The sequence below is a fragment of the Equus quagga genome, chromosome 1 (genome assembly GCF_021613505.1).
Source record: "Equus quagga isolate Etosha38 chromosome 1, UCLA_HA_Equagga_1.0, whole genome shotgun sequence".
NCBI lineage: Eukaryota > Metazoa > Chordata > Mammalia > Perissodactyla > Equidae > Equus > Equus quagga.
The window spans coordinates 40,101,750-40,120,154 of record NC_060267.1 but is presented as its reverse complement, the minus strand read 5'-3'; the positions used below and the strand labels follow the sequence as shown (position 1 = coordinate 40,120,154).

General features: G+C 34.4%; 1 protein-coding gene across 10 annotated transcripts in view; it reads left to right on the top strand.

The window, feature by feature from the left end:
- The window catches only part of PIK3C2G (phosphatidylinositol-4-phosphate 3-kinase catalytic subunit type 2 gamma), a 363,044-nt gene that overhangs the window by 288,297 nt on the left and 56,342 nt on the right, over positions 1–18,405 (top strand). For all 10 annotated transcript variants that reach the window (XM_046638270.1, XM_046638261.1, XM_046638263.1 and 7 more), the window contains 3 exons: positions 8,214–8,403; positions 8,899–9,020; positions 12,627–12,735. In XM_046638270.1, coding sequence (XP_046494226.1) covers positions 8,214–8,403; positions 8,899–9,020; positions 12,627–12,735 — 421 coding nt within the window. The remainder of the gene's footprint in view (positions 1–8,213; positions 8,404–8,898; positions 9,021–12,626; positions 12,736–18,405) is intronic.

Below are 18,405 nucleotides of genomic sequence, written 5' to 3'. Positions count from 1 at the left end.
ACAAAATGGGAATTAGCTTGGTAGTGTACAGGAGGAAGAACTATTCCTCTCCCCTCTGGGTTCTTCTGGCTGGTCTAAGAATTAAATTGACATGAGACAGAATAAGAGCAGAAAATCAAACAAAGTTTAACAGCATGTATACATGGGAGAAACCAAGGAAAACTGAGTAAACTCACTAAAATGACTGAAACTACCACCTTAAATACCTTCTTTAGTTAAAGACAAAGGAGGATGTTGTGGGTAGTGGTTTGAGACTTCAGAGGGGAAGAAGGCAATTCACACAAAGATAGAAAAGCAAATATTTGGTAAATAAATGTTTGCTGGGCCATCTATGGACAATGTGACTTGAGAGAGAACTTTGATAAAAATAGACCAGCAAAATTCCTCTCAGTCCACTACACATAGAGTTATCTGTGATAGCTCCTTCCTGGGGCAGGCCTTATATCTTAAATTCTTTTAGGCAATTAGGAGTCATGTCAAGGTTTCTTTCTGAGTCTTTTGTTCTAAAAAATAATCAAGCCAAAAAGACACATTTTGGGCTAGCAAATTATGATCCCCCACAACAGCGTATTTTATAGGCTTAAGGATGAGAAAGTGCTGATCAGATTTTTCAGAGATTGAAAGTTCAATGTCAATCTATTAGTTTTCTTCATGAAATAAAAGAAATTGTGATAAAGTTGTATTACTTCATTGTTCCCTCTGAATGGTCAAGAATGACTCACAGAGCTGGACATTCAGTAACTCCAATACAAAAAGAGAAAAAAGTAGTATGTTTAGTACACATATGTGAAATCACTGCAGTGAAGATGCACTTTGAGAGTTAGATGAAGACATTTGTTCATGGGAAGTGTAAGTCACTTGAAACTCTTTTTCTATTTGTATATGATAAAATTATAGTATCAATGGTAAAATAAGAACGTTCTCTTGCAAATTCCCTCTAAAATCATGCAGAGAGAAATATTTCCCTGAGACTCTTAAAGAGACTGACCAGTAAAACAGGTGTTCTATCAAACCACAAAATGATATAAACAACTTCAGCAATAGAAATATGTTTTCGCTGTAAGTTCTATCAAGTGTTGCCTGAGAACCGTCATTTAACCGCCACTCCACCGCGTTATAGGCATCCCTCCTCTGTGGTTATTCTGATGCGGCTCATGAAGCACTGAAAAACTTTTGCCATTTGTAGTTACGTATTAACATGAATGTGAATTTTAAAAATATTATCATATTTAATCTGAGAAAAAAATATCGGCCTATATGCCGAACCCAACAAGGGAGATCAGACCTCCTGGATTCAACCTAATTTTCTAAGACTGATGAACTCGAGTGCCCATTCACCCACGTATAGCTAGGAAACGTGTTAGCAATTGTTTCTGATGATGAACAATTTAAAATATTTATATTATATAAAAAAGTACATGTGTTATGAAGTAGAATAGAATTTGTACACATTTTTAAGATTGGATCTAAAGCTTAAGAAATTGTATGCTTATGTATGCCCCTTTGGACTGTGTTCCCTGGCTACAAGGACTACTGTTAAATTTTTTTCTACCTAAGGGTTATTTCTTTGGAAAAAGTAAAGGATTATTGTTTTAGTGCCCTTGTTCTATGTGAGAATTTCATGCTAAATCTCTTGGCTTATTTCTCTCTTAAAGACAAAGTTGAAAGACTGTTCATTATAAATAATCCACAATGAGAGCAAAGACTTTGGAATCACATAAATATGAATTAGAGTTTTCGGTTATAGATGATGTCACCTTTGGTTTGCATTTAACCTCTCAGTCTTTTGCTTATCTATTGCTAAAATAATTTTACTGCTTTCCTCTAAGGATGAAAAGATCAACATAAGGCATTTAGTACAGGGTCTGCCAAAGGATATATACTCCCTGAGGGCAGAAATCTGATTTCTCTTTTTCACCAGTGTTCCAGCACATGGAACAGTGCCTAGCAGGGAGTTAGAAGTGCTTTTCAAGACTGCCTGGAGGTTTCCCCTAGAAAACTTAAGAACTGGATCCTTCCAGCTACTACTTTGGACCTGTAATATAATACTCCAAAGCATGATCTTGCTGATGCTGCCATTAAACAAAATAAATCAGAGAGCTGCCACCCAGCTAAGTCAGATCCCCACAGAGCCCTGAAACCTATGGCTCTCAGGTCCCCAGTCCCAAGTCGGGTCATATTTAACAGCACTGTTTTATCTGACCTGTTAAGTCAGCCACCTGAGAGATAAGAGATGGATTTAAGCAAAAGTCTGTCCTAAAACTATAGGCTTATCATAAAAGTTCATCCTTCATCTCCAGTCTTCTTACATTTTAACTGTTGGGCAATGTAAGAATAAGGCATGGACATAGCTGGAATTTTGTGAGGGCAGGTACATTAGAACTTAAGATTTATGGTTCATAAGGCTATCTTCATGAGAAGACACTATGTGCTGGCACCCTAGAGCTTTCCACCCAAAGACAAAAAATATCTTCAGTAAATATTTCTTGAATGAATGAATGATGGTAGGTTCTCCTTACATCATGATTAGTATTATATTCCTACTATTATTATTATCTTCATGTCTCTAAACTATTGATGAGGGAAGAAATAAATGTTTTATACTGCACTATATACCCATAAATTCATAAAGTCAAAGAACATCTTTCGAAAAAAATGAACACTGTGGAAATGAATAATGATCAGTCATATTTTCACTTTCTCAGCAAAGTTTTGCATAGATTGATGTCTAATAATGGAAAAATTTGGAATTTATTAAAAAAAAAATCTAATACCAGAACAAGATAAATGGGCTTCGAGTTTTATAAAATTGAGGGGAAAATTATTAAACATTATGGAACTATGTTATTAACATTGAGGACATGGCAGATTAGTTGTAAAGAAGGCATTGCATGATAACTTTGATAGATGCCAACCCAGAAAAGTAGTGTTTGATTACATTCAACATCTATTCCTCTTAGAAAATTTTAGTAAGCTCAGAGTAAAAGGAAACTTAGATAAATATTATATTTTTAGAAGTGAAAAATTACAAGCATTCCCATTAATATCAGGAAAAAGATTATAATACCTCTATTTTGATAGTAAAACTCTATATTTAAACTTTATTATATTGTTATTTTCCTCTTAAGTAAAACAACAAATAAAAAATCTCAGAGAATTAAAAAATATTTAGAATCACAAGAATTCAATAAAGTAAAGTGGTTACAAGATAAGCATTCAAGACTCAGTAGTGAAAAAATTAAAGGGGAAACATTATATGATTGCCTCAATAGATCTGGAAAATACAGTTAATAAAATTTAGAATCACTCGTTTTTTAAAAACTCTAGAAATAGAAAGAAATGTCTTTAACCTACACCTACAAACCTACAGAAAGCATTATACTTAGTGGTAAAACATTGAAAGCTTTTCCTTTGTAATAAGGAACAAAACCAAAAATGCTTGCTGTCACTTCCATTTAACATTGAACTGGAAGCCTTAGCAGTGGAAAGGATGACAGAAAACTCCGTCGTTGTTTGCAGATTACATAACTATGTCCATACATATTTCAAAAGAATATCTAGATATATTGTTAGAATTAATGAGTTAAAAATCTACTTGTATATTATAAAATATTAATTAAAATAAAATTTAGGAAAAGATAGCATTTACAATTTGCCATACAAAAATATGTTCAAGTGAGTAATAAATCCAACAAAAGATATGCAAAATTTCCACAGAAACAAATTCTAAAATCATCCAGAGAGATATAAAATAAGACCTAACTAGATGGAGAAATACACCATGTTCATTGGTTGCGTATCTCAATACTGTAGAGATGTTAATTCTCTCTAAATTGATTTATATTTTCAATGCAATACCACTTAAATCCTTACACATTTATTTTTGTATGGGTAAACTTGATAAGCTGATTCTAAAATATATTTGGGAGGTCAAAGGGCCTACAATAGTGAAAAAATACCTGAAGAAGAACAGGGTAAAATAACTTGCAGATTTCAAGGCTTATTATAAGTTCTAGCTATTTAAGGAAGTGTAGTGTTTACCCAGAGACAGACAAATTGACAAGTGCAACAGAATGAAGAGTCCAAAAGCAGACCTATACATATATAGACCGTTGGTATTGGACTAAGTTGAATCAGTAGGGAAAGAATGTTTTTTGCAATAAAAAACAAATTGGTTAAATTAAGCATTGTACATCTATGCTTTCAGATACTATGTGGTCATTTTGAAAAATAGATTTAACTCGGTGTCCTGAATTAGAAAGTTTGTTCATTCAAAAAATATTTTGGAGCCACTTAGTATGCACTAGTTACTATAAACTTTTTCTTCCAAAATATATTACTAAGTTAAGAAAGCAGAATTACAGCATTGCATATAATTGTGATTTTTTGACTCCTATCTTTTTTACTTTGATCTCACAGAACATGACAATTTTTACAAAATGGTGCTCCCTTTATCTGTCTGAGTCCCTTCTTTTCCTCCTCCCTCTGTGTCAGCCAAACTGATGTTCTTTGCTGTTTGTTAAACACCAGTCATTCATCTACCTCTGAGCTTCTGGACCAGCCGTTGTTTCTGCTAGAATGACCTCCGTTAGAAATTTCCATGACCTACGCTCTTGGCAGATTAAGGTCTTTGTCAAATCATTCAGCTCATCTTTTCAGTGAGATTATCCCTGATCATCCTATTTAAAATTGCAACACTGCTACCTACCCCATATTTCCTCTTGGCAGTTTCTATTTTAGTTTCCTTTATAGTACGTATTACTTTCTCAAATCCTGTATTTTTACATGTTTATTTCATTATTGTCTGAATTTCACATTATATAAACTCTGTGAGGGGAGAAATTTCTGTTTTGTTCATTGCTATATCTCAACACTGGAATATAACCTAGCATATAGTGGGAGTAAATGTGTGTATGTCTGTGTGTTTGTGTGTCTGTTTGTTTGCACAAATGTACAGTGGTCCATTGGTATCTATGAGGGATTGGTTCCAGGACCCCTTGTGAATACCAAAATTCACAGATGCTCATCCCTTATGAGAAATGACATAGTCTTTGCATCTAACCTATGCACATCCTCCCATATACCTTAAATCATCTCTAGATTACTTATAATACCTAACTCAGTGTAAATGCTGTGTAAATAGTTGTTATACTGTATTGTTTAGGACATAATGACAAGAAGAAAGTCTACATATTCACTACAGACACAACCATCATAAGCCTATTGATCCATGGTTGGTTGAATCCATGGATGCAAAACCTACAGATAGGGAGCCAACTGTATAGACAAAGCTCAAAAAATGATACCAAACTGTTGTAGTGGTTATTTCTAGGGAGGAGAGTAGTAATAGACAAAGGATGAAGGGAACCTTCCACATTTTACTGTGTTGCTTGAATTATATATTATAAAAAGTCAAGTTTTTTAATATCCCTGAATCTCTTCCATAAAACAGACAAATCAAATAGGGTAGCAAAACCCAAAAACAATGGACAACATCTACAACAAAACTAGGTAACAAGGTATTCCCAAGAAGCCTGAAATACAAGCAGGTAGGGGCAAACCTTAGGTTATAAGACCTGTGTATCTGCATCTTATGGGAAGAAGCTAAGGAAGCAACAGATCATCTGATTGACCTGAGCACAGGACTTTGGAGAGCCCACAGGTACTCACTGGGAAGATGAGCAGGCCAATTTGATAACAGCAGCTGAAACTGGAAAGGGTTTTTACACACTGCAATTCACCGGGAACAGCAAGGGTTCTATCGCAAATCTGAAAAGGTTGGAGAAGTCTATGAACTCTCAGAGACAACTGGGGCTCCCTTCCAGGAAAAAGTCCTACACTGAAAAGAAACTACTGGAAGTATAATACAGACTGAGAGGAGAAAGATCAGAGGAGCAAAGGTAAACCAAAGTCCAGAAAAATTTGGGGGTGACAGGAGAAGCAAAAGAGGCATATCTCAGAAAGTATGAAACAATTTTATCACTGTGTGATAGCAACAAAAGAGGGAGCTTCAGACCCTTGAAAACCCTCTCATCCTTCCTGAAAGTTCCGGAATGCTAATTTCATATTGAAACGAGCAAACAAAATGGGTCATGTTTGAATGTCATACAAAATTATAATAAGTAAAAGAGAAATAGGATGAAAATAAAATCCACATGGTGAAAGTATGCCAGAAAGACAGTCCCATCAAAGGGTTAAGTTGTATCCTTATATTTCAAATTGAGCTAAAAAAATTTAAGAAACAATAAAGGTATAAAGGAACAATATAGATCACAATTAGAAAAAATTCAGAAATGAGATGATTGAACCCAAGAAAGAATCAGAAATAGGGGCCGGCCCTGTGGCCGAGTGGTTAAGTTTGTGCACTCTGCTTGGGAAGCGCGGGGTTTCGCCAGTTCAGATCCTGGGCGTGGACCTAGCATTTCTCATCAAGCCACGCTGAGGTGGTGTCCCACATATCAGAGCCAGAAGAACCTACAACTAAAATATACAACTATGCATATACTCTGGGGCTTTGGGGACAAGAAGGAAAAAAAAAAAAGAAGATTGGCAACAGATCTTAGCTCAGCTGCCAATCTTTAAAAAAAAAATTTTTTAAAGAATTAGAAATAAGAGAAAACATAATTTTAACAACGATAAACTAGAAAGAACACAGAAGTAAATAAGCACAACGACACAACAGATAATGCCTCAAGAGAAACAGAAAATGCAAAAAATGTAGGACTTTTAAAATAAAAAGAAATGAAGAAAGGCAATGAAGATCCACCATACATGTAATGGAAGTCCCTGGAAAAAAAACCCAAAATAATATATTAAAAAAGTATAGAAACTAAATTGTATATTTAATATTTTAACAAACACTAACATCATAATTTTAAAAGCTTTCTAAAAAAATCAAAAAGTGAAATTATGTATTGAAAGGACACATTGTGTATTCAGAAAAATTACCCAGAATAACCTGGAACATGTTAGCAAACTATTGGACTTTGAAGAAAAAGAAACTTCTTTTAAGCATCTAGGCAAAATGACCGAGTCATTTATAAGGGAGAGAAGTTCAGATGTCATCAGAGTTTTGGGCACATTCTTTATTCTAGAAGAAAATGGAATAATATTTTTATGGCACTGAAAAAACAAAATGTGAGCCAAGGATATTGTATCCAGCCAAATTGTCTTTCAGATATAAAGACCACAGACAAACTGTTGTCAACACCCAGAACTCAGAAACTTATTTCCTTGCACATTTCCTGGGGAATTTACTATAGAACAAGCTTTGGATAGTCAAAATGACGGGAGAGACGACATAAAGACTGGTAGAGAGTTAAGAGTTTATGATTGTTAGAAGAGAGACTGGATAGTATGTATAGTAGAGATACTGTACGATGTAGATAGAATGGCTCTATAAAAAATGAAAGTGGAATAGGAAGCACATATGGAAAGCAGAGTAAGTATACTGTTTGCTTTATGGTATTAACCAGAATAAAAAGGATAACCCTGAAAATCAGATACTGGAGAAGAGGGTATGGAGGGGATGAAGGATATTATATAAAGATATTTATTATACCATTAGAGCATAATTGCAAACCTTCTTAAATATAAAAAAAATTAAATAGCAGAGACATCAAAAACCAACCAAAAAAAAGACCACAGAGTGAAAAACATTTCGTATGAAATACTCGTATATTAAATATAGTATTATAGTATGCAAACTTTTTGTAAGGTAGTTGAGAGAGGAACACAAATATAGGCAAAAAATAAAATTAAAATTAAAAAATAAAACACTGAAAGTTAACCCATAATTTTTTCTAAATGTTTAAATATAGGAGGAGGGAAGGAATGGCGTAGAGAGCACAGGAACAGATTCTGGGCTTCCAGGAAGATGTATTATTTTGTAGATTTCATGTCTGGAATTATGTAAATATTTTAAATAATTATAAACTAAAATTAAATTTTAAAAATCATCTCTAAAAATAAAAAACAAACCTAAAAGAAGTTAAAATACAGTGTGGCAATTACAGTTTTATATTTCACCATGAAAATTTCTGTTATATTTGGTAACAACCTGAAGTTTATAAAATGCTGTTTAATAGTTGGGCTCCAAATAGACATGGTTCTCGACTTCTTCCATATCTAACAAATGCTGGGGAACAAATCTTAAATGAAATGAATCAACTCAGGGAATAGTACTCACTATCTTTTCTTTCTCATTTCTCTAGGAAAATAAAGGAAAGTCTGGAGTGTTTCCCTGTTAAATTGAATAATTTGATCCATACACTTGCACAAATGACAACCATAAGCCCTGCCAAATCGACTTCACAGACTTTTTCCCAGGAATCCTGTATGCTGAGTGAAACCAGGTCAATTCAAAAAGCAACAATTTTAGGGTTCAGCAAGAAAACTAGTAATGTAAGTCTCAAGTCTGTCACCTTGACTTAAATATCATTTGACTTCATCTCAGACTTCCTTTCACTATGCTACACATCCTTCCTTATATTATGATTTTTTTTTACTATGCAAATGAAAAATCAGTTACAGTTTGAGCAGAAGCGCCATTAAGGAGGATGTTCTAAGGAGAAATCATAACAACCAGAGCTATTAGTAGAGAACCATCAAAGGGAACAGTTCCTGCCCTGTGGAAGACTATAAATCAAGAGCTAATTAAAGTGTCCACAAGAAAAGAAGAGCAGAAATTAAACAGTGTGTTCCCAGCACATAAGATTATGTTATCTTTATATCTGTGTTTATAGGTAATTTTGCCTTTACAAGTTGCATCTCTTAGCTTTTGTGATGATTTTTTGCAGAAAGCTTCTTGTTTTGTTTAGTTTACATGAAATCAGATTTTAGAATGTATCGCAAGTTGATATTGCCATCTTTTGATTTTCGTCTGTTTATTTTCTGCAGCTCTATCTAATCCAGGTGACTCACAGTAATGATGAAACAAGCCTGACAGAAAAATCGTTCGACCAGTTTTCAAAACTTCACAGCCAACTTCAGAAGCATTTTGCATCACTGTCTCTCCCAGAGTAAGGCCTTGTCCTCCAGTGTTTTGCCTTTAGTACTTGTCCTTGAACATAAGGAAAAATTATGGTTATGAGATTTTCTGTTTGTGAGCATCACAGCATCGACTCCAGTGCCACTGAACCTTTCCCAGCTGAGGGTCTGCATTGCTCTCAGAGCAAAGAACCTGTTGTCTCACAAAACAGAACAAGGGTTGCAATTTTCAGTTGGCTTCCTGCTATTGATTTTGTGGACAGAAAATATCAGAGCTGGTTTCAGTCTTCATCAGTTGTCAGGGAAATTGTTTTATTTGCCAGTTTTTAAATTTAATTTCTTTAGTTTTTTCTATAAAAATAAAATTGAAATTGAAGATGCAGAATTAAATTGGATATATCTACTCTTTCAACAAATAACTGCAAGAAAAAGCAGTGATATATTTATTTGGTTTGCTAGAAAAAAATTTGTTTATTAATATCAATAGTATATAAGTAAAATTTATTGATATCAATGATTATTAATATGTTATTAATAACAGTGATTTTGTTATCATTAATCATTAATTTGTACTTGGATTACCTAAATTTAATTTATGTTTATTTTGAAGCAATCTTGAAAACTCTTGTTTCTGTTCATGTTAAAATGAAAAAATATTACATATAAACAACCTAAGAATATAATTGAAAATAACTTCCGTTCAAATAGACCTTCTAAAATTCATCACTTAGAACTAGCAAAATTTAGGTCATAGACTTCAGTGCATACCAAAGGTGTATCTTGATTTTAAAAAGGTGAACTTCCCAGAAATTATGGTAGTGGCGCTTAGGTACCACTAAGGTTATTTTATCTATACCCTGATTTTTGTTGAGTAAGTGGTCCTTTAACAATGTGAACGTTCATACCTGACCTGATATACTTTGTACATGTGGATTTTTACTAGGCTTTCAGGATTTGGTCACTTTCCAAAATATAAATCTAAGCCAAGTTATCAATGGACGGAGAGATATTGTGCAGTACTGAAGACCGAGTAGTTCACATTCATGAAAAACTATTCTTGCACACGTCACAGGGATTTTGAAATGCAGATGCTTTAAACATCAGGAAGTCAACAACTTAGAGTAAGAACACGTTCAAGAGACAGAGAGGGAAGGAACGGCATTGTGGAAACTTAAAAGCAACATCAGCTTTAAGAATTACCAAAAAACATCTGATAGAATAACTGAGAAAAAGGAGATGCTGGCAAAAAAATTCAAGGTTTGACTTCAGATCTTGGATTCAACATCAGTGGTTGCCATTGTACCCTACTAGTTAATGATTTAGAAGTATGTTGATCCTTGTTAAATGGCTGTCCTTTTTAGTTTCAAAAACTTCGCTGTTCTACACTTTTATCTCTGCAGCACACATTAGAATAACTTGTAAAACTTTAAAAGTCCTAATAATCTCTCTCCATGTGCCTCTTTTCGATTTTCAGCTTTAGTTAGGATTCTGCTTTGCTCAACAACTACTGCCTGGTAATGGTACCTAAATTGATTTTAAAACCATTCAAGCAGTGCATGGAGGGGAGGAACATTTAGTCCTATGTGCCCTGAAGAATATTTGTCTGCTGACAGTCCCAAAGTAGCTAAGGCTTCCAGCGAAGCATATAAATGAAGGATGAAGGCAACATTTCCTCTGACTCCTAAATTTGCTAAGAGAAGCCCTATAAAATTATACAAACCTGATCTCGAAAGTATGATCAGAAAGTTAGAGTCATAAAGAATAAAATTCAAATTGGCACTAACATATAACAGTGGTCTTCAGATCAGGCTGTGTGTATCTCTGTGTACCTTCCAAGAATGCACAGGCATGGAAATCTTCCTTAAAATTAATGGTCTTCTTTAAAATTAATCTGCTTGAGAAGAGTTGATCTCCTTTCCCTATTTTACTTTCACCATTGCTCTTCTCCCAGTCATCCAGAATCTTATTTTGGTATGTTGCCCAGGAGAGTAAAAAGTCTCTGAGGATCATATAAAGGGCAAATTAAAATACTGGTGTTGGTATTGAGAAAATGAATTACTCTAATAACCAGATATCAGATCTGTTTGCAAGTCAGGTGTTTCCTAATCTTTGGCCTGAACAAAATTGAGGGAGGACGTCGTGGCACTGTCAGATAAAAGATCAAAAAATCATTTTCGAGACCTGATTGCTATATTCTGTTTGGCATATAACTTGAAAGCATTTCAAACAATTGAATGACGTTATTACAGCTGAATTCCCCTATTCTCATGTACTTATTTATACACAAGATTTTTTTTCTTTTTATTTCTCTTTTGTTTTTGTTTGTTTTTTGCAGGAGAAGATTCACCCTAAGCTAACATCTGTTGCCCATCTTCCTCCTTTTGTCTTCCTTTTTACCCCCCAAAGCCCCAGTACATAGTTGTCTATAGTTGGAAGTTCTTCTGGTTCTTCTATGTGAGCTGCCACCACAGCATGGCCACTGACAGATGAGTGGTGTGGTTCCGCACCCAGGAACTGAACCCGGGCTGCCAAAGTGGAGCACGCCAAACTTTAACCACTAGACCATCAAGGCTGGCTTTATACACAAGATTTCTTAGTACATATGTCTGTAAAAACATCAACAAAGAAATAGAATTGATAGTGAGCTCCATTTTATTCTAGGAATAAAGAAAATTCATCCACAGATATACAAATTAATATTTGAAACCAGCCCAATCCATGCATTTATCAAATGTATTTCTATGTTTTGATTAATTGCATATCCTATTAATTTTCATGATAACTAAATCTGGATGAAAATTTTTAATACTTTAAGCCTTGGAAGTACAAGAGACCTTTAAAAACCTAAAATGTCAATTACTTAAATACACAAACATATTATTTTGGATCCGTGACATTTCCAACAGGAAGCAGTGGATGGGATGACCTGCAATTGTCACATACTTCTGTGTATTTGCTGACAACATTTCACTATTCCCCATGCTCCTTTCTGCAGGGAAAGGTCTGTGCCAAGATAGTTCCTAAAGATGTATTTAACCAACAAAATGCATTGCCAAATGCTACCTATTACCAGGTCATCTCACCCAATAATTGGTCTTAATCATTTCTAACCCATCAAAATGAATCATCAGATAGTACAGAGGAAATTCTGCAGTCAGACTCCTGGGGAAAGTGATACTTTGTTCCCAAAGACTAAAACCGGATGGAAGTATATGTCACTTGGTAAAGTGTTTAATTTAATTAGTGTAGCAATGTCTCTAGTGAACCCAGAAGAAACAATGCGATCCGACCTTTTTGAAAAATTATGAACCATTAACTTCAGAAGTATTTATTAAGCCCCCACAAGTATTTAAAAGACAAAATGTGTGGACTGCCATAAATACAATAAGAAGGCACATATATATTAATTTAGTGTGTTAAATTAAATTAAATTAGTATTAATATTAGTGACAGTTAAATAGTACAAGTGACCACAGCACCTTAATGAAACGCTCAGGGTTAATCACGTGTTCTATGGGGTTTTTAAAGATGTTTTCATTGGCCCTTCCATCTAAGGCAGCTATAACTTCATGAACAATCCTAAAATACAGAGGCCAATTTTCAAACTAATTAAGATACACTTTTTTCTTTTAAAATAGGTTCCCTCATTGGTGGCACTTACCTTTTACAAATTCAGATCACAACAGATTCAGAGATCTAAATCGTTACATGGAACAGATATTAAATGGATCGTATGAAGTTGCAAACGTATGTTACAATTTACTTTTATATTTTTACATAAAATATCCATTATTTTATGAATTAGTACTGGAAATACTGTTAAATACTTTATGATCGCATTCTTTTCGTCCTACATTCATTCAGCAAATGTCCATGCCTGATATGTGTAAAATCCCTGAAGAGGAAACATTGGAACAGCAAAAATGGTGCAGCTCTGTGACCTCTAATAACTTGGAGTAATGTGTGACTACTGGACCATCAGTGCCACTAAGTGCGCTAGTATTTTAGAGGATTGAGAATTACTCCTGACTGCGATGATAAGGTTTTAGGGAGAAGAGAGCACCTGAACTGGATCTTTGACACTGGATAGGACTTCAAAGAGTTGACCTGGGGAAGTGTTTCAAGTAGAACCAAACAATATAGGAGAGGTCATGAGTGCAAAAAAAGGGAAGGGATTGTATTAGATTCTGTTGCTGCTGTGACACATTCCCACCAACTTGGTAGCTTAAGACAACATAAATCTATTTTCTTTCAGTTCTTAAGGTCAGAAGTCCAAAAATGGGTCTTATGGGACTAAACCCAAAGGTTTGGTCGACTGGTTCTTTCTGGAGACACTAGGGGAAAACTCCATTTCCTCGCCTTTTTGACTTCTAAAGACTGCCTGCGTTCTCTGTTGTCACATCTCCTTCTCTGACTCTAACACTGGCCCTCCTTCTTATTACACTGGGCCCACCTGTATAATCCAGGATAATCTCACCATTCCAAGATTCCTGATTTAATTTTATCTGCAAATCCCCTTTTGCCATGTAAAGCAACATATTCACAGGTTCTGGGGGTTAGCATGTGGACATCTTTGGAGGGCCACTATTCTGTCACAGGAATATAGGAAAAAGTGCAAGGACATAAGTCAGTTGTATCTCAGCATTCCTGTGAGGAAGCTGTGAGAGAGGTGAAAACCGGCAAAGAGATCAGGGCCAGCTTCTCAAGAGCTAAAACTAAGCCTTAGTGGTGAGGAACTAAAAACAATAAGAACAGTATCTGTTACCACTCAAGGAGATTCTGGCCCTCCTTACTAGACTGGGACTATGTTCTTTTTACTTTTTAGCCTTTTAAATTGTAAAAAATAACATGTATCCAGAAAAATCTACAAAACATAGTTGGACAGTTCAAGGATTAATTATGAAAGGAACATACATGGAATGATGTAATAGTTTCAAAATATGTCTGAAAATTCCTTGCCACCCTCCCATCAGTAAGAGGAGCTTATGTCCCCCTGTCTTGAACCCAAGAGGGGCTCTGTGATTTCCTCATTAAATAGAATTTGGTGGAAGTATCTCTTCATGCCTTCTAAGTTATGTTAGAAAAAGCCATGCAGCTTCTGCCACTTTCTCTTGAGACAGTCACTATGGGAGCCTTCCACTGCCATATAAGAAGTTGAGCCACCCTGAGTCAGCCAGGTGACCGAACGACATAGAGAGATCAAATGGGGGAACATGGCTGTTTCCGTGCCCAGCTGAGATTCCAGCATGCAGTCAGCATCAACCTCCAGTCTTGTGAGTGGGCACTCCAGCCCCAGTCACTAAATGTCTGTAGCCTCCTTAGATACCTCAAGCAGGAGCACTCTAGGTGAGCCCAGTCAAACCCCAGAACTGAGGAATGATAATAAAGTGACTGTTGTTTAAACCAACAGTATGGTGATAGAACACCTCTAAGGTACATGTGTTTTCACTGTTGTCTAGTATTCTATGAATGTTATAACTCATTTGTAGATTCTTCTCTGTGTAGACATTTGGAATGTTTCCAATTTGGGATTATTACAAATAATGCTGCTAAGAATATTCTTTTTCATGTGTGTCTCTTAATGCACACATGTTGGCCATACACCCAGGAACAGAATTTCTGCATTGTAGGGTATGCTTATCTTCAACATTACAGGTAATGACCAATTCACTCTCCCACTTGTAACGAGTAAGTGTTCCAATTTTCCACAACCTCGTTTGTACTTGTTATTGTCAGTCTTTTTAATTTTGGCCATTCTGGTGAGTGTGCATCTCATTGCACTTTTAGTTTGTATTTTCCTAATAACTAATGATTGAACACCTTTTCATATGTTGTTTGGTCATTTGGATATCCTCTTTGGTGCAGTACAAGTTCATGTCTCTTGTCCTTTTTCTTTTTGAATTATTTGATGTTCTTTTATTGATTTATAGTATTTCTTTACATTTTCTGGATAGAAATCCTTTGTTAGTTAAATATGTTGTAACAATTTTCTTCCACTCTGTGTCTTGTCTTTTAGTTCTCTTTATTATGTCTTCTGATAAACAGAAACCCTTAATTTTAATGTAGAATATACCCCACCTCAATGTCATAAACATAGTTTCCTGTATTATCTTCTAGAAGCTTTGTTATTTTGCCTTTCACACTTAAATCTACTATCTATCTAGAATGGACTTTAGTGCCTGGTGTGAAATCAGAGTCATTTCGATTTTTCCATGTAGATTTTGAATTGTTTCACCACTATTTAAAAGACTTTCCTTTCCCTGCTGTTCTGCAGTGCCATCTATGTGATATAATCTAAATATCCATCTGGGTCTGTACCTACTTCAGGGCTCTATATTCTATGCCAGTGATCTCTTTGTCTATCCTTGTGCCAACAGTCTTAATTACTGTAGCTTTATAAAAAGTCTTGATCTAGCAGAGTAAGTCTCCTGTTTTATCCTTGTTCCTAAACAGTATTTTGGCTCTTCTTGGACTTTAGCATATCTATGTAAATTTAAATCTTTTTAAAAATTTTTCTCAATGACAGCTTATTCTGTGCATGGAGGTGTTAAAAATAGAGGTCTTAAAAATATTTTGTTGTACTTATTATCTTAAGATACCTTTTTAAAATTATTTTTCTGTTTTTTCACCAGTAAATGATACAACTGGTTTTGTATATTGACATTTTACCCAAGAATTTTACTATCTTCATTCTTAATTCTAATAATTTATCTACATTGTTTTTTGAATTTTTGACTTACAATCATGTTGTCTGCAAATAACAAGAATTTTATTTCTTCCTTTTGAATATTTATATATTTCTTTTTCTTGCTATTTTGTACTCTCTAGAGCCTCCAATATATATTGAATTGAAGTGGTGATGGTGGACTTGCTTGTGTTATTCCTGAATCCAGGGAGAGGTGTCTAATATTTCCTCATTATGTATATAGGTTTTTGTAGGTACCCTTTATTATTTTAAGAAAGTTTCCTTCTATTCCTGGGTTGCCAGTCATTCTTACAATGAAAAGAAGGTTGAATTTATCAAATGTTTTTTTCTGAATCTATTAGGCTTGTCGATGATCATCCAATAATCAATGGTTTTTCTTTTTTAATCTGTTACAGTGGTGAATTACATTGATAGATTTCTAATTTTAAACAAATCTGTATTACTAGGATAAACTCCACATGGTTGTAATGTGTCATCCTTTTTATGTATTGCTGGACTTGATTTCATGTTTTTTAGCATTTATTTTCAACTTTGTCTATGACAGATACTGGCCTGAAGTTTTTCTGTCTTATAATGTCCTTACCAGATTTCGGAATCGAGAATATGTTGGCCTCATAATATTAGTTGCAAAGAATTCTTGCTTTTTTTCCTACTCTCTGGAGGGGTTTGTATAAATTGGTTTCATTTCTTTAATTTGTAAAACCATGTATGTCCAGAGATTCAATTTATTTGAGTTATAAGACAATTCATATTTTCTATTTCTTCTTGGGTCTATTTGTTAAGTAATAGTTCTCTAGGAATTTGTGCTAATTTATTGGCATAAAGGTATTTGGAATATCTTCTCATAATCTTTTTAACATTTATAAGCTCTGAAGAGACGTCCACTCTTCCATTCCTCACATATGACATTACCTGAACTGTTTTGACAGAGGATTATGAGTTTTACTAATCTTCACAAAAAATGAAATATGGGGTTTATTGACCCTCTTTATTGTATTATTTTTCTATTTCATTTATTTTTTATCTTTATTATTTCCTCCTTCTGCTTCCTTTGGTTATATTTCGCTCTTCTATTTGTAACATCCTCTGATGGTTACTTAATTTGTTCATTTTCAACCTGTCCTCATTTACACATTTAAAATTCTAAATCCCCTCTCCTAATAAAGATTTAATTGCACCCCACAAGTTTTTATATACAGTATTGTATCTTGTTTATCATTCTTTCAAAATATTTATAAAATTTTTACTGTGATCATGGATTGGCTATTTAACCTACTTGAGTTTTATATGCTGTATTAACAATATGTATTTTTGTACCCATAAGCTTAATAATACTTATTATTTTTTCTTGTATACAATCAATACTTGTTTAATATTACCCGTATATCTCATTTTCATTGCTTCTTGTAACTCTGACTTTCCATCTAGGATTGCTTTCCTTCTCCCTGAACAATACCACTTACTGTTTCCTTTAGTATGAATTTGCTGCTGAAAAAATCTCTAAATTTGTATTTGTCTGAAAAATTTTTATTTTATCTTCATTCTTAGAAGATATTTTTGCTGACTCTAGTATTTGGATAGCAATGATTTTATTTTAAAAACTTTAAAGCTATCATTTTATTGTCCTTTAGCTTCTCTTGATTCTGTTTAGAATCAATGTAATTGTTGCTTCTTTGAAAGTATTTTTCTTTATTTTTTAATCTGCTTTTAATATTTTTCTTTTTGCTGTTGGTTTTATTTTAATTTGCTCCAATATGACTTCATTTCTATTTATCATGCTTGAGCTTTAGTGCCTCTTGAATTTGCACCATGATTCCTTTCATTAGTTTTGGAAAGTTCTCAGTCATCATCATTTCAATTATTGTTTATACCTTTTCCTCTCTCCTCTTTTTCTGGGACTGTAATTGCATATATGTTAATCCTTCTCACTGGCTCCTCTATGTCTCAGACCTTTACTCCTGTGTTTTTTCTTGTTTTGCCCTCCATGACTTATTCTGAATAGTTTCTTCTGGATTGTTTATTCTCTACTTATCTGTGTTTAATATACTGTTAGGATCCTTTAAGGATTTATGTAGAATATCATCCCTAAGGGTAAAAGATATAATGCCTATTAGGTTTTTTGCTTTTTGATTCAAGAGTGGAGACCATTTATAGAATATTTTTAGCTAACCTATGTATCTGGAATAACTTTAATGTCACCAGTGAAGCCTATTTCTGATATTAATCGTGCCAGTCAATGAGCTACCATTTCTATAAACAAAGTCTTATCTCTGACAGACATTCAGTATGTTAATTAATAAAATGCCCATTGTTGACTGAGTTGTGAGTAAATAACAGAAGCGTTTATACTGACCACCTCCAGTATGAGTTTCCTGATTAAATATTGAGAACTTCCTCTTTCATCCTCCCCAATGGTTCCCAATGGGAACCTCCCCAGGTTCCCCTGATAGTGTAGCCTTAATTAGGACATTGACAGGCCATTCTTGGACTCTGCAGTCTTGATTAAATGCCAGCAGTACTTGGGTTATACCTTGACCAAAGAAACACATACATAACATCACGCTGTATATACAGACATATTTTAAGCTTCAGTAAATTACAGCATTGTAACAGGAGGACTACAACGGACCCTATAACTGGGACATCATAAAGGGTCAAAGAACCCTACTTTACTCACCTGTCAATTCAACAACCCTCATTCTCCACTTGGA